This window comes from Arachis stenosperma, chromosome 8 (genome assembly GCF_014773155.1).
Source record: "Arachis stenosperma cultivar V10309 chromosome 8, arast.V10309.gnm1.PFL2, whole genome shotgun sequence".
NCBI lineage: Eukaryota > Viridiplantae > Streptophyta > Magnoliopsida > Fabales > Fabaceae > Arachis > Arachis stenosperma.
The window spans coordinates 18359832-18385860 of NC_080384.1; the positions used below are offsets into that span (position 1 = coordinate 18359832).

At 36.5% G+C, this 26029-nt stretch overlaps 3 protein-coding genes across 12 annotated transcripts; 2 read left to right on the forward strand and 1 right to left on the reverse strand.

Annotated features, from left to right (window-relative positions):
• Positions 1–4006: 4006 nt before the first annotated feature.
• LOC130943740 (uncharacterized) lies at positions 4007–8343 on the reverse strand. Of its 10 annotated transcripts, XR_009071883.1 has the most exons (7): positions 7726–8343; positions 7598–7660; positions 7000–7077; positions 6136–6186; positions 5561–5801; positions 5282–5369; positions 4017–4979 (listed from the first exon to the last, which is right to left on the reverse strand). XR_009071883.1 is itself a non-coding variant. In XM_057871743.1 (5 exons), the coding sequence occupies exons 1-5, from the start codon at positions 7923–7925 to the stop codon at positions 4958–4960; spliced, it is 447 nt and encodes a 148-aa protein (XP_057727726.1). In that variant the 5' UTR covers positions 7926–8343; the 3' UTR covers positions 4015–4957. The 10 variants fall into 10 exon arrangements, 2 of the variants coding, with proteins under 2 accessions (XP_057727727.1, XP_057727726.1); XR_009071884.1 differs by lacking the exon at positions 7598–7660 and having other exon boundaries at positions 4015–4979; positions 5561–5646; positions 6093–6186; XR_009071885.1 differs by lacking the exon at positions 7598–7660 and having other exon boundaries at positions 4016–4979; positions 5561–5646.
• Positions 8344–15726: 7383 nt separating this feature from the next.
• Positions 15727–16251, forward strand: LOC130945509 (glycine-rich protein DOT1-like). Its single transcript, XM_057874218.1, has one exon. The coding sequence runs from the start codon at positions 15727–15729 to the stop codon at positions 16249–16251; it is 525 nt and encodes a 174-aa protein (XP_057730201.1).
• A 5085-nt stretch (positions 16252–21336) lies between these two features.
• LOC130943673 (pentatricopeptide repeat-containing protein At1g09900) lies at positions 21337–23393 on the forward strand. The gene is made up of 2 exons (XM_057871655.1): positions 21337–23148; positions 23238–23393. Exons 1-2 carry the CDS (start codon positions 21388–21390, stop codon positions 23259–23261), a joined length of 1785 nt encoding a protein of 594 aa, XP_057727638.1. The 5' UTR covers positions 21337–21387; the 3' UTR covers positions 23262–23393.
• The last annotated feature ends 2636 nt before the right edge of the window (positions 23394–26029 follow it).

A 26029-nucleotide genomic window follows, 5' to 3' on the forward strand; every position in this document is an offset into this window, starting at 1 on the left:
AGCAAGAAAACCAAAAACACCAAAAATATAAGAGAAAAGAAATCTTTAATGAAAAAAACATTTAACGTATTTGATACTCTTAGACAAAATATTATTTTATAAAAAAATTATAAAAAGAAATAATTAGTTATTTGGTAATGTTCCTATATATAATATTTATATCTATTTTAAATTAAATTAGATTATTTGACAGTTAGTTATTTATTTAAATTTTGAAATTAACATCAAGTAAGAAGTGCGGCAAACAGCTACAAGAAATTCAAATTTCCTGCAAGTGGTGTACAAAGAGTAAGCCCATTGAGATTAGGCTTGTCTATAAATAGAACTTTAGGAATACGTTGTAATCAGTTCAGTAAAACGCTTAGAAACCTAAAAGCTCTCAGCCCCTTGGCATCACAGAGTAAAATTGGGAATCTTAAGTAATTCTTCTGAACTCAAACACTTGTACTTTGTTTTTTCTCCATTTTTATTAATAAAATTTCTCTACTCTTATGTTTTTTTCTCTTTTACGTTCATGTTTCTTCTTTCATCTTCTTTTTAATTTCCTGTTTGTTTCAATTTCTGCAATTTACTTTGCCACCGGCATCTTGCATTTACATGTTTATTTGTTACTTTTATTCCTTTTAAATTTATTTGACGTTACAGTTGCGACATTGAGATACCCATAAAAGGAGTCATTTTCGCTCCTTAAATTAAGATTGTGAAACAAAACTCGAAAATTGTTGATTTATTTGTTGTTAACAATGGAACAAAAATTTGAGTAAAACAAATTGGCACGCCCGATGGGACATTGTCAATAGATTGTAGTTTGTCAAAAGAAAAATCAAGAGTTTTGAATTTGCATGTGGTTACGCAGTGGTAAGTAAGTTCGTGCATCCAGAGCCAAGGAAATCAGCGTCAGTTGACATGTCAAATACTCCTGCAGCATCTTCTTCTACTTCTAATGATGAGATTAGAGGAAATGAATCCGGGAATTCTCCTGTGATTTCAAACGCAGAGCCTACCTTGATGTCAGTAAGGCATGATGGTATTGGCCATGCCCATACAGGGTTAAATGCAACTCACATAAATACCGTGGGGTGACCGCCATATGGCTTGCCACCCGGGTATGTCCCCTCCATGGTGACACAAGGATTGCCTGTGCCTCTCTACTCAACTTTTCAAAATCCTATTTACCAAAATCCATATGGCATGTCAAATGTACCTGTTTCTGGGGCGTCAGGTTCACACGTATCACAACAAAATTTTTCACATTCTATTAATATAGGAAATAACAGTGCATCTAATTCTACTACATCCACGGTCACTAGGGTAGAAAATTCCAGACCTGTATTTCCTGACATGTCAAGAGCAATGCCTGTTAATCAACCTAGTCAAACTGTGGGATCTTTAGTAAATATTAGGCAACGGATGGATGAAAGCCACCATGATCTAGTAAATATGTTAACTCATCAAATGGTGACAGTTTTAAATCCTCTTTTAGAAAACACAAACACTAGAATTGAACAATTAAATAGGCAAGTCAATAGGATTGCTAATGTGGTAAATTTAGAAGAAAATGACAACTAGGGTTTAAGATTTGATAATGTCAATCAAAACGGTAGAGCAATTCCTAATTATGATGTCCATATGCCTAGACATGGTCAAAATGCTGATGATATGTTAGAAACACTTAGGCAAAACAACTTAGGGGGCATTATAATCTAGCAAGAAATGTTGAATAAGTTTTAAACCGTTTGGGATTTAATGTTGGTTGCTTAAATAGGCCATATTTTGTGTCTGCTTTTCCTGAATGTGTCCAACAAGCAGAGCTCCCAAGGGGTTGGAAAATTCTAAAATCTCTTACAAAATTTTCTGGAGAAGAAAATGAGTCTACAGTAGAACATATTGCTCGATATACTGTTAAAATTGGGGAAGCAGCTTCTAATGAATATCTCAAGATGAGATACTTTCCTTCTTCTTTAACAAAAAATGCATTTACATGGTTCTCCAACTTGAGACCAAATTCTATTCATTCTTGGGCGCAATTAGAAAGAAATTTTCATGATCAATTTTTTCGAGGTGAATTGAAAGTTAGTCTTACAGATTTATTCTCTGTCAAACGTGCAGAAGGAGAATCTATTGACACTTATTTGGCACGGTTTAGAAACATGAGGAATAAATATTTTACTCCAATTCCAGAATCTAAAGTTGTCAAAATGGCTACGAATGGGTTAGAATTTGGAGTTAGGAAGAAACTTGTCAATCAACATACTTTAGATCTTTCCCAGTTAGCTAAAAAAGTAAGACAAATAGAACAAATTAAAAAAGAAAAAGAAAATTTTAAAAAAGGTTCTAAAAAAGTTGCATATGTTGATTGTTTTTCCGATAGTAGTGATTCAGATGAGAAAGAGGCTTATATTGCTGAATTGTGTTGGGGTCCCCCTTATGTATGCAAATCTTTGAAGCCTGTTAAAGGAAAAGAAAAAATTTCTTCTTATTCTAAAGTTGAAAATAAGACTTATTCTTTTGATATTTCTAAGGCAGATCAAATATTTGAGGTTTTATTGAAAGATAAGCAGCTTATTTTACCTGAAGGAAAAAAATGCCTACAGCTGATGAAATAAAGAATAAGAAATTTTGTAAGTTTCATCAGGTATTTTCGCATACCACTAACAATTGCGTCCGTTTCAGGGATTTGATACAAAAGGCAATTGAGGAGGGAAGATTGAAGTTTGAGGATAAAACTACTTTGAAGGTGGACACTGAACCATTTGCTGCTGACTCAAATTATGTCGAGCCATTCAATTTGTCAGTCAACATGGTAGAAGTTGATGCCACAATGGTTAGTGCTAAAGATGAAAATAAAGACCTGAGAGTCTTTGAGCAAGATAAGAAGCCAGATTATCCTCGTCCTGGTGAGGGTCTGTTAGATTTTTTGTTGAGAATTAAAGAATCTGACAGCACCATCGCCATGTGCCCAAAGTGCAATGCTGTTTTTGACAAGGAAGCTGCAAAAGAGTTTGAAAAGTACAAAGTTGAAGAGAAAGAAAAGGCTGAGTTGAGAAAGAAGATTGCTGAAAAAGAAAATGAAACTAACGAGCTAAAGCGGAAGATAGCCGAGAGAAAACAAAAGTTGGGCGGTCAAACTCCTTTGAACAAGTGCATCAACAACACTGGAGTACAACCTGTCAACCAGAAGATGAAGACTGTGGTCATGATTGATGAAAGACCTGATAGATTTTCTCAAAAGACAAGAGTTCCTCCCACCAAAATCTCAAACAATAAATGGGTCCAGAATGTGAGAAATGTGCAGAATCAACCTACTGCTTTTGCAAGAGGAAAAAACAAATGAGTGCAGCCTAAACCTTTTAAGCCTAGGTACTATGAGTCTCAGTTATGAAACATGAATCATCACTACAAGAAAAACACCCATTCAGGTACACTTGAAAAGTGTAGCCAAAAGTGAAAAAAAATGATGCATTAGGCTACGGCTACGCTTTTTGGGCTACGGCTACGCTTTTTGGGGTGATTCCTATTCGGCCGTTGCCTATTCTCAAAGGCTACGCTTTTTTGCACCAAGGGCTACGCTTTTGGCATTTGGGAATAGGCTACGCTTTTCAGGTGATGCTTTCCAGGACCAAAGACTACGCTTTTCAGCTTTCATTCTTCCAGAATAGGCTACGCTTTTCAACGCTACTGCATCACTTGTAAAGCATATCCACATTGTATATCATAGCTACTTTTTATAAGCGTAGCCTTAGGTCCCTCTTTTTTTTATTATACTATAGCTACTGTATATAAGTGTAACCTTAGGTCCCTCATTATTTTTTTATTTTCTGTATATATATATATATATATATATATATATATATATATATATTAAAACCTAATATTTAATAATATAACTATATAATCCTATATTTTTAATTAAATTAGTGAAATATTATAAAATAAAAATATTTCTCCATCCAAAAAACCTACTTTTTTTTACCGAGAAAAATATTTTTTCATAATTGAAAAACTTTTATAAAGTAATCAGAAAAACAGAAAATAGTTGCCACAGAAAATAATGCATATCTTGTATACAACATCACTGTTATCTGGAATCTGTATGTACTAGGGGTGTAAGTTACCGAACCGGACCGAATTTTACCGCAAAACCGAACCGAAATTTACAACCACCGAAAAGAAAACCGAAAAAATCGATTTTTTTGTTTTTTTCGAATTAAACCGATCAGTTCGGTTTGGTTTTTGGTTGGCTCAATACAAACCGAACCGAACCGAAATATTGGTTAAGAAACCTTGTTTTTACATATTTACCCTTTAACCTTGTTGTTTTGCTAGACATTTTTAATTGTCTTTGTTTTATGTTTAATTAAGTTGAATTTGTATTGAATTTGGATGTGATAAATTCTTGTTTTTCTAGTTTATTGAAGGTTTTAAATTTTATTTTATGGCATTTTAAATTCAGATAAGTAGGTGTAAAAAAACCGAAAAAACCGACCGAACCAAACCGCTGTTGGTTCGGTTCGGTTCGGTTCGGTTGCTCAAACTGCAGCTAACCGAACGGTTGGTCTCTTTGAAGAACCGATCAGGTCGGTTCGGTTGGTTTTCGGTCCAAAACCGAACCGAACTGAGCCGATTACACCCCTAGTATGTACCATCTTTAGCCTATAGCTTCTAAAGTTTACAGGTTGTTGTAAGATAGAAAATCTGAAAACATTTAAACAAAAAGAAAATTTACATTCCAATGTAAAAAAAATGAAAAAAAAAAAAGAAGTCATTTTGGTATAAATCAAATTCCTCCATTACAAATGACCATTCCCCTTGTGCACAACAGTGGTTCTTTCATAACCAAATGTCATCAACAAAAATGGGGCCTTGCTTGCTTCTGAGGAAAACATTCAGCTTCACAATAAGTTGCACCATCAAATATCTAGCTGATCAAGATCAATCGTGTTTGCAAAATTTCTTATCAGATCCTTTCGAACATCCACCTATTAAAAGCAGAAATTGTTTAAAAAGAAAAACAAGAAAGATTATGATAATAAAAATTTATTGGTGATTCAACTATAGAAACTGATTCTCTTAAACTTTTACATGACTTTGTTCCCTGTGATCTGTCATCTCTCTACTGATTTCAAAGGTGGAATCCAAACAATACATGAGATATCCATATGAAATAGTAAATAAAATCTAAGAATAGTCAATCAGGTAGCATATGAATTACCAATTTACTTTTAAGTGCGAAAATTATAATTTCATATCTAAAGGTGCGAAAATTGAATTACCAACTTACCTCCTGCTGTAAAGCCTCATCAAGCTCTTGTTTATCATCAAGAGTAGTGATGTCTTTGGCGTACAGCTGAGATAAACAATTCCGGATCCTAAAAAAACATTAAAATTCAATTTTAACCATTCTAAGTAAAAATGTTGTTCCCTTAACGTCCAGATGCAACATTCAAAATGGTTACATTGGTTTAACAGAGAACTTGGCTATGACTTCAGAACAAGCACCACAAAGATTTGAAACTATTTGTGCTGCCCTAACTTAGAATTTTAGGAACATGAAGCTCACCACAAAGATCTCGAATGCCTTTGAACTTTGTACGTAGATCCCTGTCCGTCCCTTTAGACACAACGTAGCTCACCTGCAGCATATCCCTATTACGGAGCAACATTTTCAATGGAAAGTATCTTCCTCTCATTCTCATACATTGCTATAAATTTGCCAATTTTGAATAGTTGGCACCTAATGTAATGGTAACTATTTGATTGTGACGCAAATGGCAAGTTTCTTCATCTTCACTGTTGTTTATCTACACCATAAGTAGTTGTAAACCCTTTGATCCAAGATAATGTAGTATGTAGCACCATAACGATTGGATTTAAATGCTGAGATTGAAATTTTTGACTAGGATATAAAATGCAAATTTCTAATTTATTATAAAAGTGATTCCAAACCAGCTAACATGCTCTTATCCATGATTCAACAAGGGATTTTGGAGAAGAAATTCAAACGCAAGGAACGAAATTGAAACCAGTTAACTAATAATAATATAGGATGAAACTAAAGACCAAAAAGAAATAGAAAGCAAACAAAACTTAACTAAAGATGAAGCAGAAATTTGTGCAGAAGATGAAGCTAAAGACCTTGTAGTTCTTCTAAGAATTTGTGCAGCTTCCTCTGAATTCATATTTCCTCTGATAAAATCAACAATGGAATCATCAATTTGGAATCAAAAGTGATCAGAAGCACTAATAAAAATTAAATAAGTAAGAGTGATCAGAAGCACTAATAATATGCCTTATAATAAAAAATAATATGCATAATAAACTAAATTCACTAATGAAACCAGCAAGAGTGATCAAAAGCACTAATGAAGCAGAGCAGTTTTTTAAGAATTAGCAAGGAAAGAAAACTAGAGATGATAATAACATAAAGCTAAGGCCTGTAACATCTTTGCTCAGCATAACCAACTAGCAGTGAGATATGAAAACAAATGAAGCATAGACACTAGATAGAAGTTTCAGAAGAACAAAATTTTCCATTCCCAAACAAACAAAATCTTCTCCCACAAAGACTTGAAAAACCCTCTCCTTCCATTCTCCATCCAGGAAAACGTAAATAAATGACCATTTTCTTCCTGTTCCACAACTTAAAAGACAGTACTACCAACAACAAAAGAATCAGCAACAATAAGATCATCCCTGCTCTAAACACACACATAAAAAAATTCTGGTCCAATCAAACTAGACATATTTGAACTGTATCAACTCTTCTAGTAATCAAGTCATACCTTAGTAGTGAAAATGCTCCTCAAAGATAGTTTTATATTTTATAACATTCACAATGCTGCAAACCCAGCACCTTATTTCATAGAGAAAAGTCTAAACCAAAAGTATTCCAACTACATCAGGTCTTCTAGACTTCTACTAATCTGCTAAAAGTTCTAAAACTCAGTTCACTTGGAACAAAGATTCTCAAAGCTTTTTTTCTGTAGCAATATTAATTACCTATATGAGATTCATCATGTTAGCAGAAAGGACACTAATAACATCAAAATCGTGTGACTGGAAATACCTAGAGAGCCTCTGCAAAAAGAAAAATGAGTCAATTTAAAAATAAAAAAATATTCATGATCATGCATGCACATTGCACAATAACTAAAGATCACCTAATTAGTAATGACAATAAGAATAAAAATAGTCATCTACACCCACATTTAGATCCTTCTGCAACTCACACCTGATTAGTAAGGCTATAAAGATATCACAGGAAGAAGTTCCAGGCTTCTTTAGTTTTCAGATGAATTCCTAGTTTATATGATTAAGGAGAATTTAAATTGGTTATCAAATTTCCATGTAAAACACCCAAAGCAAAGAAAACATAACCAAAAAAAGCATCAGAAAGGAATATAGCTTGAAGCAAGAAATTGAAAGCAACCACTATGTTCAAGGAATGCGTATGAACCAAGACGTAAATCAAAATATTTCAGTGTGAAACCTGTTCTTTTCACTAATTTTTCCTTAAGATGTTAAACTAATTGAAAACCTAAAATTCGAACCTAAAACCCCCAAAAATTCACAGAACCAATTAAAAATTGATACATACTTTCTCTATCTTAATTAGACGTTGCAGTTCATCATCACTATCAAAACCATACCCACCTTCGAACTGAAAAGTGAGAGCGAGTTAGAGAATGAGCGAGAAAGGGAGGATACAGAACAGAGAATGTTTACCTGGTGACAGAGGATACGATGATGGTGATGAGTGGCGACACAACGGCTTGGCGACAGAGCACGACGGCGGCGAGACATCCCTTTGACCTCCTTGGCGGCAGCACAGCAGCCTGACGATGGCAGAAGGCGATGGCAACAAGCCCTAGCAGTGGCGGTGGAGCTTCAGTGGCGACGAAGCACCCCCTTCTTCTCTCCTCCATCGCGTTTTCTCTTTTCCTCGAGCGCTCTCTCTCTCTCTCTGGCGCTCGACAACGACGGCGGCGGAGCCCTAGCCGGTGTCGTCCTTTCCTACCTTCCCTCTCTTCTCTTCTTCTTCCCGTTCTCCCCCTTTCGGATTTCTTCCCTCTTTCGTGTGTGTGTGTGGAGTGAGGATGATGGTGTATGTCGCGTGAGTGAGGGTGACTGGGTGAGGTTAAATTTTTTCTAAGTGGGGGTGACTGGGTGACTAGGTGTGTTGTGCGCGAAAGGGTTGGCTAAGGTGAAGGTTATGCGTGAAGGTGATGAGAATGGCGAAAGGATGAGCTTCTGGAGGAAAGAGGGTTTGGTTGTGCGCGAAGTGGGCTGTGCGTGTGTTCTTCTGAAGGGAACTGAAAGGGAAATAAAAAATTTGCCAAGTGTTAGAATTTGCCCTACATACATTAGGCATCTCTTTTAAAACGCACCCAAAACATAATAAATAAGTTACTCTTTAAAAGCGTTCTCTTTGATACGAAAAGTGAACCCATAGATATCAATCTACGGCTACGCTTTATAAGTGATTTCTATAATACCTATGGCTACACTTTTTAAATGATACCGCAATTGTGTATCTTTTTCTCTTATAAAAAGTAGCTTAAAAAAGTGTGGCTGAATGGGTATTTTTCTTGTAGTGCATGCACAAGACGGAGGTAGTATATATATTCCAAAAAATGTACCTCTTCCTTCAAAGCCAATTTATTCTTGTTATAATCCTAACATGCAGCAGGTTCCTAATTATTCTCCTTGGTCAAATTGTCAAAATATTCCAAAATATTCTCTTTTTACAACTTTTGAGCAGAAAAAGAATATGCCTGAGTATATTCCTTTGGATCCATACAAGGGACACGGAGTAGATTTTCTTCCTTTGCCAACCATGGCCAAGTCTGTAGAAACAGGAAATTCTTCTAATCACCCTAACTGCAATAAAAATGTCAAGAAGAATCTTGCTGGGAAGAAGGTGATGGTTGAAAACAATGGAGAAAAGGATGAAGATTTAATTACTGATAATTTTGACACTGGTTTTGATGACAGCTTAGAAGCAATATTTGGTGGTAAGCAACCTATATCTGTGGTGTCAATACTGCATGAGGAGTATAGTCAAGTCCAGGAAGTAGAGTCATTAGAAGATGATTATTATGATGTCTTTCCTGAAAGCGAATGCTTGTTGCTAGACGACGATATGTGTGGTGGAGGATTATTTGAGAAGCCTACTGAAAATGACAAGGAGCATTTGCGTCCATTGGATATCAAGGCTCGTGTTGATGGAAGGATAGTTAATAAGATTTTAGTTGACGGGGGAGCTGCTGCCAATCTAATGCTTGAAAGAATGATGGAAAGGTTTGGAAAAATTGAAAATGATATGATTAAAAGTAGCATTTGGGGTAACAGATTTTAATGGAAGGACTTCTTCTGTTAGAGGTGTGGTTCTGCTGTCAATTGAGGTTGGTTCTGTCAATAGGCCAACTCTATTTGTGGTTGTTCCTTCTAAGGTTGGTTTTAACTTGCTTTTGGGACGTGATGGGATTCATGGAATGGGTGCTATTCCATCCACTCTACATCAAAAGTTGATTTTCTGGAACGAAGATGGAGGAGTGGAAGAAGTTCTTGCTGACAATAGTACCTGTTACTACGATGAGATGCATGTGGAGTTCAGGATGTATAATCCTGGAGTCAAGCCGCTGACAGTTGACACCAATGCATTTAATCCTGAAAATATTGAGATGTGCAAAATAGATATGAATGGTTTTATTTTGGTCCCTAAGGCCGGGGCGGATACGGCCTCAGAAGAAACTTAGATGAGCTTGACGAGCCAACTGGCTCGGCTGTCAGCCTATATGGCAGACAGAGAAGGGTGCATTGACAGTGTACCTTATGATTGTATATATGATGATGGTCCTTTAGGTTTTGAAAAAAAATAATATTGACACTATAAAAAAGGTTGAAGTGCAGGATCCTTTGGAGGAATTAGATATTGGTAATGGTGATTATCCTAGACCAACATATGTAAGCAAGATGCTGCCTGATGATTTCAAAAAAGAAATAGTGGAGATTTTGAAGGAATATTGCGACTATTTTGCATGGGATTATGCAGAGATGCCAGGCTTGAGTCGTGAATTAGTATAACATCAATTGCCATTGAAAGCCAATGTTAAACCTGTCAAGCAGCCACCAAGGAGATTTGCTCCTGAAGTCGTGTAGAAAATTAAAGAAGAGATTGAATGACTTCTTAAGGCTAAGTTTATAAGAACAACAAGGTATGTCAACTGGATTTCTAATAATGTTCCTGTCATGAAAAAGAATGGAAAATTAAGGGTATGCATTGATTTTAGAGATTTAAATTCTACAATACCAAAAGATGAATATCCAATGCCTATAGCTGATATGTTGATAGATTCTACTGCTGGTCATGAAATGTTAAGTTTTATAGATGGATATTCAGGTTATAATCAAATATACATAGCTGAGGAAGATGTGTCAAAAACTGCACTTAGGTGTCCAAGTGCTTTAGGAATTTTTGAATGGGTTCTGATACCATTTGGGCTAAAAAATACTGGTGCAACTTATCAAAGAGCGATGAATAAAATTTTTCATGACTTTATTAAAAATTTTATGAAAATTTATGTTGACGATGTGGTTGTCAAATCAAATGCTAAAAAAGAGCATCTAGAAAATTAAAAAAAAAGCATTTGAAAGAACGAGAAAGCATAAATTGAAAATGAATCCCTTAAAATGTGCTTTTAGTGTGAGTGAAGGAAATTTTCTTGGTTTTTTGGTGCAAAAAAAAAAGAGATTGAAATGGACAAAAATAATCTCTCATTGACATTTGGGTATGTACTTCATAAATACAAAAGCCTAATTGACTTAGAAATTCTGTTGAGTCTATTAGCGCTTGGAGTCAAAACTATTAGAATGTTAGTGTGGAGATTTTATAGGATTAGAAATTTTATCAAATTTAATTGACACCTAGAGCTTAACATATGAAAGAAACGACTTCATGAAGTTAAGATTCTGTTACTTCTGAAGTTAGGAAAATTGTGTCAATTAAAACAATGAAAGTGTGTGTTAAAAAACTCTTAATTGAAATATTAAATGTCAAAACAAAGGTCAATTGATACACATTTAATGTGCCGAAATTAGAACAGATATCATTTGACACACTTAAAAATTTCATACAAAGAGTAGACCCCGTTGACAGTTCAATTATTAATGTAAAAATTTTATAGACTTAGAAATTTCGTTAAGTCTATTACTAGTAGGCATTTAATCTGTCAAGTGGATGTGTCTAAAATGTCAATTGACTTTCAATGTCAAAAATAAGAAAAATGTCAATAAACAACTAAGTTTTCTCACTTTCAATCATTGCATATCTTCAAGTGAGAAATCTTGGGTGGCATCTTGTTAGACAAAATATTATTTTATAAAAAAATTATAAAAAGAAATAATTAGTTATTTGGTAATGTTCCTATATATAATATTTATATCTATTTTAAATTAAGTTAGATCATTTGATAGTTAGTTATTTATTTAAATTTTGAAATTAACATCAAGCAAGAAGTGCGGGAAACAGCTACAAGAAATTCAAATTTCCTGCAAGTGGTGTACAAAGAGTAACTGTCCATTGAGATTAGGCTGGTCTATAAATAGAGCTTTAGGAATACGTTGTAATCAGTTCAGTTCTTCTTAGAAAACACTTAGAAACCCAAAACGCTCTCAGCCCCTTGGCATCACAGAGTAAAATTGGGAATCTTAAGTAATTCCTCTGAACTCAAACACTTGTACTTTGCTTTTTCTCAGTTTTTATTAATAAAATTTCTCTACTCTTATGTTTTCTTCTCTTTTACGTTCATGTTTCTTCTTTCATTTTCTTTTTAATTTCCTGTTTGTTTCAATTTCTGCAATTTACTTTGCCACCGACACATTGCATTTACATGTTTATTTGTTACTTTTATTCCTTTTAAATTGATTTGACGTTACAGTTGCGACATTGAGATACCCATAAAAAGAGTCGTTTCCACTCCTTAAATTAAGATTGTGAAACAAAACTCGAAAATTGTTAATTTATTTGTTGTTAACAATAGAACAAAAATTTGAGTAAAACAGATACAAATAACCCATATCCCATAACATAAGATAAAATCTAATCAACTCATCTAGTGTTCAATAAAGTATTCGCAAGGAATTAGACATGACTAAAATATTAATCCAATCTATATCAAAATTAGATTTAATATTTACATTTTTTATATTCAAATTCGATCCACACAAAATAAAAATATATATTAAAAAATCTTATTTTTATAAAATAATCAATAAAACCTTTTTTAATTTAATAAAACTCTTTCTTTATTTTTTAAATAAAAAATAATATAATATAACATATATCAATAATATTATTAATTTAAATAAAATATAAATATAATATATATTATTTATTTATTATTTAGTGAAGATTTGCGAATATAGATGTGATATGTGTTATCTGATCTGATTAAAATGCAAATCGAATCCGATCCGATCATCTTGTGAATCAGATTCGATCCGATCTGATTATCTTGCAGATTGGATCATATCCGCAAATTGCAGATCTGATATGGATAAATACCACAAATTTATAGATATTATTTGATCCATGAACACCTCTAGTGTTCAAAGCCTTCATTATAAATATCTAACCTATTATATTTTTCTAAATATTTTTAGATTATTCTACATCACTCTTCATACTTTTACACATATCCATACTCTTCTAGTCTTTTAGAATATTTTATGACTTTTCAGAATTCTCTAGAATCTTCTAGAGTCTTCTGTGACCTTTCAAGACATTTTAGATTATAGAACATTTTAAAACCATCAAGAATATTCTCAAACACTCTCAAACACTCTAAAATACTATATAAATACCGTTGAAATATAACATCCTAAAATTCATTGTGACAATTCGCTCCGTGTTAATACAAAAGGCAATTTTTCATCTATTTTAATTAAGAAGTTAATTTTGATTTATTGTAATATATACATTTAATTACGTAATATTATATCAATAAAAATAATTATTTTTACATTTAACACATGAATAATTATGAAAAATGAATATAATTAAAAAATTGTATAAAATGTTTTAATTAATTTCATATTTACTATTATATCACAAAATATTCCATATACATTAAATATTAGTCATATTCATCACATGTTTTTTTGGCTTTTCTACTTAAATAAATGAAACAAAAACCAACTTACTTGATTCCCCTAAAACAAATTTTCAAACTTGTTTTCCCTCTTGCATATATTATGTAAATCGTCCTAAGGTGATAAGGATTATAGAATATGTTAAACATGGCACCCTAGGATGATTTATGCATGTATTGCATAGGACAAAAAGTCATAAATCGTGCCAAGGCAAGAGGGGTTACAGTTACACATAAATCGTCCCTCCCTTGCCATGATTCACGTGAAGTTGGGCTAAAGTACAAAGGCCTGCCATGATTCACGTTCAAAAGCGGACCCTAGGTAGTCTGGCACGATTCACGTTCGGAAATGTAACCCTCAAGGCTCAGGGACGATTAATGCTTGAAGAGTAACCCTAATGTGGCTGCAACGAGTTATTACTTGAGGCATTCCCTCAACACACAGCGGCGAGTAATGTTAGTGAGGGAGGAGCCACCACATTTGGCCATATTTGGGAGAGAAGGGTTGGGAGGAAGGTAGGTCAAACCGGTGGAGGAGGTGGCAGTGAGCGGAGGCTTCGGGCGTTCACCGGTGAGGTGCGGTGACAGCGAGGCCAGATCTACCATTGTCCGGCATATTAAGGCACAGAGCTGTGGGTTGTGCGGCGGAGTGGGAGGTGTCCGTCTTAGGAGAAGAATGGCGGCTAACCACGGAGATATGTACCGTCTTGATGGTATTGCGCATGTTACTGGATTTATTGACGATGAGGTTAGTCGTTGAACAGTAAACTTAGTTGAGTTGGTTGATGTCATGGCTATTTTGGCTACACTCATATGTTGATGAATAGTAGTTTGAATATGCATGTTATAATATTTTTAATAAGGATTTTGTGATTTTTACTATTTAATGATTTCGTAGGTTCTTGGTTGGGTTAAAAGATGTTAGAGTTTGAAATTTTTAATGATGCATGGATAAAGTGGTCGATAATTTTATGGTTGTGATGTTAGTATGGTGATAATCGTTTTCTTGTGCTACTTAAAGTGTGATATTTTTTATGAATAGAGATAATGTATACTTTTTTATTCCAGAAGCTTGTTGGATAACATTTTATACTGAGCAAATTTTTTTGTATAATGACCGGTTAATTTGTTTCACTGATATTTCGGTTTTATCAGCTAACTCAATGCGTTCGGAGTGTTCGTAGGCAACAAAAGATGATCCTGCATGATCGCATACTACCGTACTTAGATCGTGCCAATTTACTGCATATTGCGAGGTTAAATAATTGTTGGTTCAAGCTTGATGAGCCATTAATCAATGCATTCGTAGAGTGATGGCGTCCTGAGACGCACACATTCCATACGTCATTCGGGAAGTGCACGATAACACTACAGGATGTGGCATATCAATTTGGCCTCCTTATTGACAGACATGAGGTGGGCGGGTGTCTCAGTGACTTCGAGCAGTTGATGGAGGGGGGAAGCCTATCTGGGTGTGGTTTGGAGAGCTATTCGGAGAACTTCCACCAGATGATTGTATCGATAACTTCACAGTTTCTTTTAGCTGGTTCCAAAACAAGTTCAGAGTCTTGCATGCCAATGCGTCGGAAGCAACGGTACAGATCTATGCACGGGGTTACATTATGATGTTGTTGTCCACGGCGCTTTTCGCAGATAAGTCTGGTGCTAGGGTTCACTTACGCTGGATTCCGTATGTTGCGGATCTCGATGGGCTCAACAAGTATAGCTGGGGTTCGGCCACCTTGTCCTGGTTGTACAGGTGCCTGTGCAGGGTTACTAACCAGAATGTAAAGAACCTAGCTGGGCCATTAGCACTGCTTCAGTCTTGGATTTTTTGGCATTTTCTGATGTTCAAGCCTATTATAGGGTTTATGCCATTCTGTGGCCACTTGCCGCGAGGTTTGACCTTTTCATGTAGAATATGTCTGTTATACACTTGTTTGTATCTCGTAGGTGGGGTAGGTTTCTGCCATCGTCGGACGAGAAGGGTCCCCAAGTCATTGCAAGTTGCAACCCAACACAAATTAGACAGACTGAGTGGGGATGATGTAAGCCTGATTGTCTAATTTGCTATTTTCTTTGCATGTATATACTTATGTAACTCGGTAAATTTTAATTGATTCCCATGTTGCAGTTCATTTGGATGCCATACAACAGTCTTGAGGTTATCCAAGTAGTCCATCTGATATCCTCAGGCCTGACCACACGCTTTTATGGAAGTCAACCACTGTCTTGATATACTTTGCATCAATTGAGTAGCACTAGGTTGATAGGATTTTATTCCAGCTCGGAGGAGTTCAGCACATCCTAGATCCAGCCATCAACATTGACTTCTTGTTATCGAAGGATGGCAAAGGACCGACGAGGTGGTTCTCAGAGGTGTTCAACACATGGCATTAGTATTGGGACCAGAGATGACAGAGCGTGCTTTCCTTTCAGTTGGCTCCAGATCCTCGTCCATCTGCTGAATATCTTGATTGGTGGTTTCGTGTAGCACGAAGGTTCCTTTCACATGATCATCTACTCATAGATCCTTGCCATGTAAGGGTCCCAGCAGATGCTCCTGTTCGGGGTCATGCGGCTGCACCTGCTAGGCAACAGGGACCAAACGTGCCAGACAATAGGCGAAGAGCGAATCGTGAGCGCATTGGGACTCGTTACATCCAGCCTATGGGAAGAGGATTCGAGGATGCTTTGGGGTTGGATGAGGATCCAGAGCATGACGATGGTGACGGTGGTGGCGAGGGTGAGGGTGGTGGTGCAGGCAGTCAAGGTCATCGAGGAGGTTGGGGTCATGGTGGCAGTGGGTTCGGTTGGGGTTGGGGTGGTAGCGGGGGGTGCGAGTGGGTCTGGGTGGGGAGGAGGAGGTGGTGGTGCTGTTTGGGGAGGATGTGGTGGTGGTGGTGGGTCTAGTGCGGGAGGGGGTGATGGTGGTGGTGGGTCTAGTGCGGGAGGGGGTGATGGTGGAGGTGGATCGGGATGGGAAGGTGGTAGTAGTTATAGAGGACATGTTACTGGGGTTCATGGTGGTACCGATAGCGGAGGGGTTGACGACACTTTATTATGTTGTTGTGCTGAGGGTGGGAGTGGAGGCGTCTAGGCTGACGCGTCGACCTTGTTTTTCGACTTTGGTAGCCCGAACCAGATGGAGCAAGTTTTTGAAGCTAGTACATAGTTTTTTGTAGACTTTGCCCAGTTTGGCATCCTAGCTGGTGATTACAGGCCACAGTTTGAGGGAGCTGCGATGGATCTGAACGTTGATATAAATGAAGTGCCGATTGGTTATTAGGGAGGTATGTTTGTGTTGGGAGAAACTCTGGCATATGCCATCGGAGGACAGAGATAACTTCCACCAGGTTATCAACCGGATAAGGCATCCACAACAATCAGTCAGCCACCTGATCCGTTTGTCCCAGTCACGCAAAGGAGGAAGCACGTCATCAAGCTGGCAAAGTGTGGCACCGGATCACACATGGTATAGTTGTTGGGATCACATCTATCTAGCTTTTGTTATAGCCTACCCATCTTTAGACTTTGTTGGATCTTATGTATCTCATGGTTCTTGTTATAACTTATTTATCCTTAGACTTTTGTTGTAGCATATTTATGTTAAGACTTTTGTTGGTTATTATCTATCTTTAGACTTTTGTTTGATATTATTTTGTTGCACATGGTATGTTTTGTTGCATCTTATCTTATGTGTATCACAAGTAGGTGCAACGACGAATAACGATAACATAAGATAACATAATACAAAATATCATAGAGTTGGGCCAATTTAACAATAATATCGACCTAACGTAAACACAGAAGAAATAACACAACATAAAAACACATGATCAATAACAAATAGTAATAACCTAATGCGTCAATAACTGGCGGCTATGCGTTGCTTCCTTCATGCGATCCGGAAGCACCTGGGCATTGTGAACAGTTTCTTCGAGTATGATCTGGGGCCCTACACATCCCCATCTCTTCGGTCGATCGGGCTCAGTATCATCCATACTATTCCTTATCCTAGTACTCCAAGGTCTCCCAACAGTAGCTCGCATCATGCCGGGATCGGGGATCACATGAGGTCCCTCGTATACAGGCAACAGCTCTTCTTGAATAGGTGAAGAAAAACCCATCTTGTCAACATTGAACACGGTACTGATGTGGTACACATCATCAACGTAAGACCTCCAGTATAATCTACAAAATGAGCATGCTGTAAGCATATGACGACATGGATAGTGGAGGGCTTAAAAGTATTCACAGTCGCATGTGCGCGCGAATAAAGAAACCTGACAGCTACTCATTGCAATTCTCCCCCCGGTCGGCACAAGCTCCTCAACTACAAACGCAGAGTTCCCCTGTTATATAGATCTACCCGCATATTCCTGGACGCATGTAGATTCTTCTCAATACCCTTCACAAGGGTCTGACAGAATTCTCGCCTAGCTCCAAGCTACGACTCGACTTCCTTTCCTTTCCTCACAAAGATCTCAACCAAACACCCATATGTTGACTTAACTAGTGAACCCACCGGTAGGTTACGTGTCCCTTTCAATGCAGCATTAATGCACTCAGAAATGTTAGTCGTCATATGCCTATATCGACGGCCTCCATCCTGATATTGTGTCCATAACTCCAATCCAATCCTGTCACACCAATCAACCATGGCAAGATCATTCTTCCGCGGGATATCTATGCAATACTGATGCTCCTCCTCAGTTTTTGCATATGCAGCATTCACGAGGATCTTTCGGGTATCCTTAGACTTGAAGGATAGCACAAAGTTAGCCGCGATGTGTAGTACACAGAATGCACGGTATGCAGTTGGCGGGAGCCACCCACCGTCTTCTGCAAGTAGAGCAGCCTTGATGGCGTTGTGCCGGTCAGAGATGACTAAAATGTCTACCTGTGGAGTCACATGCCGATGAAGATAACTAAGGAAAAACTTCTACGAATTTGTGTTTTTGCCTTCGAGCAACCCGAATGCTATTGGGAGAATGTTCAAATTTCCATCTTGGGCAATAGCCATTAGCAGGGTACCTCCATACTTCCCATATAAATGAGTACTATCAATGGATATCAGTAGCTTGCAATATTTGAATGTCTCAATACACGGAAGAAACGTCCAAAATAATCGATGATAGAAAACCTTCGTTCCATCCACCATATTACCTGCCCTCACTGATGAAATGCGCAACGTCGTTATAGTGCCCGACATATACAACGGAATCCCGATGATCCACCTTGGTATGTGGTTGTAAGACTCCTCCCAATCTCCATATATCTGAGGGGCCTTCTATTTGGCCATCCAAACCTTCCTGTAGCTAGGCTTGAAACCAAACTTTGATGACATCGCATTCTGTAATACCTTAACAGAGACTGATGCATCCACCATGATCAACGATAGAACTGAAGCACAGATGACATGATAATCGAGCTGCCTGTGATCCATCGATATCTCAGTTGCTAGACATGTATGTGCTTCGTTGTACTTTCTAACTTCCCAGTAGCCTTTCCTCTACCTCATAGTTACATGTATCAACCAGTTACATCTATTCCTGAATTGAACACACTTCCCAAGATACTTTAATTGGTCGGACTCAAACACTTTATATTCTACACCACGACGGATATTATAAATATTATTGTCAGCATAGCTTCATCTTTGGTTTCAAACTGTTGCCCGATTTCAAACTCGTCTGTCCCAATCATACTAGGCCTGTCTTCGTGAATAGTAGGGTACTGTTGATCTAAAAATGCAGTCTGGTTCATTGCATCAAGGTCCAAAGTGGAAAAGTGTCAAGGGTACTGCTGTGTCTGACTGCTTGCATGTGTCTGTGCTCCCCCGGCACGAGTGGTGTCTTCCTTGCCATCACTTTTAACAAAGATAACGTAAATCGTGCCAGAATTGTTAAGGTTTATAAAACAGATTAATCGTGGCAGGCCTTTGTGCTTTAGCCCAAAATCACATAAATCATGGCAGAGAGGGACAATTTATACTTAAGTTGTAACCATGGGCACCCTGGCACGATTTATGGCTTTTTCTCCTATGCAATATATGCATAAATCATCCTATAGTGCCATGTTTAACATATTTTATAATCCTTATCACCCTAGGACAATTTACATAATATATGAAAGAGGGAAAACACGTTTAAAAATTTGTTTCAGAAGAATCAAGTAAAATTGGTTTATGTTTCATTTATTTAAGTAAAAAAGCCTATTTTTTCAACTAAATAATTAATCAATAGAATAATCAACCTACAATAATCAAATATATAATTGACGAATAACTAAATTGTTTACAATAATACACTGAAAAATTTATAAAATGTAAATACATAATTTTATACATGATGATAAATTTTTTATGTACATATAACAAATTTTTTTGCTATACATATTTAATAAATAAAATACCAATTAATAAATGTTAATGTTTATTAATTCACTAATTAAATAATAATGCTATATAAACAATTTTTTAATTAACAATATAGAAAATAGAAAGTTTAGAAACCAACTATACGTGCAGTTAATTTGATCAATTTTTTAATTTTTTTTAAATATGAATTTTAAAAAAGTCTCAACAAAAATTAAAAAGGAAAAAAACACCCACTTTTTTTTATGTGAAAAAAATATTAGTATTTTTGTTAGAAATATGATTATTTGGTGTAATTATAGGTGGGTGAATTTTGTAGGTTAAAAGTCAACGAAGAGCATGTTGGACACGTGACAACATTCTAGTCAACAAGCGGGGGAGTGTTGAAACACGTGGGGAGGCGTGTTGAATATTTCCAAAATACTGTAATATACTTCAAATATCAATATTCAACCAAAACATCTCCACTTTCATATTAAAAATAATTTCTGCCCAAAAGATCCCATCTAATTTTATGCTCACACACATTCACAATACATAATGAAAAAAATAACCGCACAAACTTTTATAACTCTCTCTCTAGCCACGTCCGCGCCCCACCCAGTGTCATCGACCACCGCCATACGCAGCCTCCTTTGTTCCCAAATCTAGTGCCGCTGACTACCGCCGCATGCAATGCCTTCTATTCCTGAAACTAGTGCCACAACCGCGTTCACGCTATGCCCTTCCTTCGCAGTCACGGTAAGAACGAGCCCTTGTCGCGATTGCAGTGGCACAGACCATCGTCGCTCTTTCCCTCCTGAGTGCACCGCCGACCGCACGCAGCGGCTTTCTTCCGGGAACATAAACCTTCTGTTTGTAAAAATAGTGTTATCGACCAACGCCGCACCCTTCCTATGCGAATGCATCGCATGACGCCGCCGAGGAGACCGCCACACATTCGTTGCTGTTGCCTTATTGATGGTCGTGACAAAACGGCCAGCAAGAAAGAAGGAGATCGCGTCGCTCTTTTCCTTCTTTCTTTTGGATGATTCCTTTTACTAATTTTAAATATTTTTTCTGCTAATAAACAAAATTTTGCTTCCGACAGTATAATATAAATAATCAAATTACTGTAATATTTAAATTAAAATAATTTTTTTCTATATTTTTTTGTAATATTTAATTATATTTATTATTTTATGTAGACATAATTTGTTTATTAAGATCTAAAAAATAATACTAATATTAAGTAGTATTAAGAAATATTAAAATTTTAATATTATGAAAAAAAAGAAAGAATTATATAAAAATTAATTTAAACAATTTTAAAAATTTTAAAAATAAAAATAACTTACATGTATATTTTTAGAGATTAATTTGAGTCTAAATAAATTTATGACATGTTAGATGATGTCACGTGTTATTGACGTGACATATTAACTAATTTTTTGGGACACGTGACATTAATTTATTAAATTATTATCTAATATAGGACCAATTTAATTTATATTTTATCTTTTAAAAATTAATATAACTAATTTAATTTTTTAAAAACTAATTTAAAAATAAATGATTTTTTAAGAACAAATTGGAGTATTAACCATTAAACGAATGGGCAACAGCTAATTTTTTGTTTCATTGTTAGATTTCGTTTTGGTCCTAAAAACTTAGATTCTGAATGTACATTATGTTTGTTTGGAAAAGCACAAATAAAGAAGCCTAATTATACAAAAAATCGAACCCAAGGCCCAAACACACACAGTGTGACGAATGCTCTTAGTATTGCACTAAACAAAGCAGAGGGTGAGAAAGGAATAAGGATAAGCAACTGAAGACTACATTCATATCCCTAATTGCTTCTCCAAACTTGAAGCGATGGATTTGGTGGCACCACACGAACAGTTCTTCTCTTTTCACAACTTGCATAGAGAACTCACAAACTTCAAAGGTAGGGTTTTGGACAATAATACCCTTTCTCGCCCTTCTATTAATTTTGCAAAACTCAACTGCATCATTAAACTTAGAAGAAGAAACCGTTATAGTAGTAACCGCATTCTCGCTGTTTCGAACGGTAAATTGCACCATTTTGGTGGTGGAAGATCAGTGGCGCCGCCGAACGGTGAATCGAACGGAACGGTGGAAGCTTGTAGAACATTGGAGGAGTTTGAGAACAACCAGTACCTGAGGAAGCTTGTGAGGAACGGGGAATTAGATGAAGGACTTAGGTTTCTTGAGCGCATGGCTTACCAGGGTGATATCCCTGATGTAATTGCCTGCACCACTTTGATTCGAGGGTTCTGCCGAGCTCGGAGGACCAAGAAGGCGACGAGGATCCTCGAGATACTCGAGGATTCCGGCGCCGTCCCTGATGTTATAACTTACAATGTGTTGATTAGTGGTTACTGTAAGTCAGGGGAGATAGATAAGGCACTCCAGGTGCTCGAGAGAATGAGCGTGGCGCCGGATGTGGTTACTTATAACACCATTTTGCGTAGTTTGTGTGATGGTGGGAAATTGAAGCAGGCAATGGAAGTTCTAGATAGGCAGTTGCAGAGGGAGTGTTATCCGGATGTGATAACTTACACGATTTTGATCGAAGCGACTTGTAAAGAATGTGGCGTTGGCCAGGCGATGAAATTGTTGGATGAGATGAGGAGCAGAGGATGCAAACCGGATGTTGTCACGTTTAATGTTCTTATCAATGGGATTTGTAAGGAAGGCCGGTTGGACGAGGCGATTAAGTTCTTGAATAACATGCAATCATATGGTTGCCAACCGAATGTGATTACTCATAACATTATTTTGCGGAGCATGTGTAGCACCGGGAGATGGATGGATGCGGAGAGGCTGTTATCCGACATGCTTCGCAAGGGTTGCGCCCCTAGTGTTGTTACTTTTAATATTTTGATCAACTTCTTGTGCCGGAAAGGATTGTTGGGTAGGGCGATCGATATCTTGGAGAAGATGCCAAAGCACGGTTGTATTCCGAATTCCTTGAGTTACAATCCATTGCTTCATGGGTTTTGTAAAGAAAAGAAGATGGATAGAGCAATTCAGTACTTGGAACTAATGGTGTCTAGGGGTTGTTATCCTGATATAGTGACATATAATACTTTACTCACAGCATTATGCAAAGATGGGAAGGTAGATGTTGCTGTCGAGATACTGAATCAACTTAGTCACAAAGGGTGCTCTCCTGTTTTGATTACTTACAATACAGTTATTGATGGCCTTTCAAAGGCCGGGAAAACGGAGTTGGCTGTGGAACTCTTGGAAGAGATGTGCAGAAAAGGTCTTAAACCCGATATAATTACTTACTCTTCACTGCTCGGAGGTCTCAGCCGTGAAGGGAAGGTAGAAGAGGCTATCAAAATTTTCCGGGACTTGGAGAGATTAGGTATTAGGCCGAATGCTATTACTTACAATTCGGTCATGTTGGGGCTATGCAAGGTTCAACAAACTAGTCGCGCTATCGATTTTCTGGCTTATATGGTAGAGAGAGGATGCAAACCTACTGAAACTACATATACAATTCTTATAGAGGGCATTGCTTATGAAGGATTAGCTGACGAAGCTTTGGAGTTGTTGAATGAGTTGAGTTCCAGAGGATTGGTTAAGAAAAGTTCGGTTGAAAAGGTAGCAGTTAAGATGTAGCGATTAAATTGCATTTTACCTGTTGTAGTTATATACTTCTAGATAACAACTATTAATGTTTATGCACCTAGATTTTGTTAGCCCCTTCATGTTAGCAAGCTACTTTTGGATCAAGATTTTGAGGAGGGACTGGTTGAGGGTGTAGTGAAATGCATCTCAATTTTGTGTAGAGGTAATTTTAATTATGTAATTCAATCCAAACATAGCTATGTCAGATTATATTTTTATATTTGCTCAGGCATCTTTTTGAATTTCATCATTATGCATATTTTCCCTTTTTGGATGGTTAAATCCAAAGAACATGTTCATACTCGTCTATGCTTTTGCAAGATTTGTTTAGTTAGGGATTTAGTGTTAATGTGAAGGGTGGTCTATGTTGGGTCATGCTGACAAAAGGTTCAAAAAAATAAAAGTAAAAAAATAAAATAAAAATAAAAATAAATTCACTTGTTCTAGAGACCATAATTGATCTTGCGACTTGCATGGGGGTAACTAAACATTAATTTTGTTTCTGTTAAGACTTCTGTATTTCAATATTTTGTTGCTGCTTGAAAAATGTTTATTCAACTTTAAAATATCTGGGGCAGTCTTGATCTTCTTGCAATTTTTGTTGTCTGCAATTGAAGCATTGCATATTTGGTCATCTGTGAAAATAGCTTTATCCATCATGTTTGCCGTTTTTCTTTTTTTCCCTCTTTCTGTATCTTTATTTAACTAGGCCATCCGATTTTAATATTGTACTAGTTTATTTGTCAAATTTTATTATATTATGTTATTGTTACTCACTTATTGATGTGCAATTTTTTTCCCTTAATCATAAGGAATACTATTGGTTTGTAGTAGACTAATAGGACGTATAGGTTGTACTATAACTATAGGTTGTATGAGATGAATGAAGAACAAGTTAGATGGCTTGGAAAATCAAACTGGAATTTGTATTTCAAGGGTATATATGAGTGAGTATATGTAAAGGTTTAAGATATGGAGGTATAAAATATCTAGGAATTATAGTATACACACAAAAAAAGGTCAGTTTGGTTGGCAATTGGCAATTGGTAAGACTTGATGAGAAATAGTAAGACTTGATACCTCAATTTGGGGTTGTAGATACAAGATTCTCTTATATTTTATTCTTTTGGGAATTGTGGGAAGATGAGTGTTGGATAGCCGTGATTGTAATCCTAGACAAGTGTAAGCATCCATGTAAGAAAAAAAAATTCGATATCATCATTTTATGCCCTCTTTTTTTCCTTTTGGTATTATCATCCTTTTTGTTTTAGTAGGTGAGCACTTGCCATCCAAATCCAAATTATCACAACGTCACATTTTTTGAAATGGTAGGCCGGGTTAGGTTTCGGCTACTACCCATGGCCTAAAACACCACAAGTCCGTAGGACTATGGTTTGAGGGGCCGCCGTTGTTTATCTCTTTTGCCGGCAGCTCCTCTCCCCCATTTTTCTGTTCACCGACATCTCTCAACATCTCCTTCTTTCTCTTCTTCCATATTCTTCTTTGTCACTATCCATTTGCAAGCTTTCCTTTCTTCCATTTCTAGTTTTTTTTTTTGTTTTTGTGTCGAGTCATCATATCTAGAGAGCCGAAACACTGCCACAGCCTGATGCAGTCTAGCTTTATCCTGCGGATCCTTCCATGTCGTCAACTCCTTCCAACTCTATGCACCGGCTTCCTGTTGACGGCAAAGGCAGCTTCAAACTGTCAGAGAGTTACACAGGAGTGGTGATAGGGTAGAAATGTATTTAGTGTGTTCTTTTGGGGTTTTGTTGAAAAACAAAATAAGGGCCAAAGTGATTTATTCAAGTTTGAGAGATGTGTAATTTGTAGTTCACTTGGTAATATGAAAACTTAAAGATACGGGTCATGTAGAATTCTCAAACTTGAAAGACTTATGTATAGAAACAGATTTGGTGCGGTGAAGCAAGGTTTAGGTTTGTTGTTGCTTGAATCAACTTGGGTTAGTCTAGTGGTTAACTCACTAGTCCGCTTAAGCAAATGTCGAGCGTTCGAATTTCGCCTTGTACATGCAGCAATTCATTGGCCAACAATAAACCCTTAAATGGAGTTCCGATCCGCAATAGATTGTGATATTTAAATAGTTAGTTAGGCTATTTAAGCGTTCGATCTTTAATAATAACATATATGTAGCATTTTTTGGCTACCTCCCTACCCATCGTAAGGTGAAGTCCGACGGATCAATGATTAATTGTTAGCTCCCAACCAACACATACTTAAGTGTTTATGCTAATGAATCTCAAAATTGTTAGATAATTTTCATTACAAGTCACAAAGGTTTAAAGTTTTATGCACAAATTCTTAACTTCTTCTTCTTCTTTTTCCTATCTCATTTTAATTTGCCTTCTAAAAAGTTACAAGTATGTTTAGAATTACAAACTATTTGCTCTAATTATCACCTAGTACTTGTATAAATATATTTTTTTTTCCTGCCTCAAACATTTAACTCACATTTTCAGATAGGTGAGTAACATGACGGGTTCCACGTAGATGTAGATATCTCACTGTACTTAAAGGGAGAAATGTGTGCATTAATTAATTCTGTATATAAAATAAAAATCAAAGTACAGTCACAATTTCGTAAGCCAAATGAGCTTGGGCACAATTTTTGTCTGCTAGGAATATTCTTTTCTAAAACATCAGAATCATTGCCCCACCCGCCATGATGAAACAAGCAAGTCTCTTTCTTATTTCTTGTGCAAGCGAGACTAGTTTCAACTTCAACCACCATTATCAATTATATTCAATGTTGAAGCATTCACTATCTAAAATCCAGCGACACCAATGGTTAATTTCCACATAAGAATGTGCCTATAAATTGCAAATAGTAATA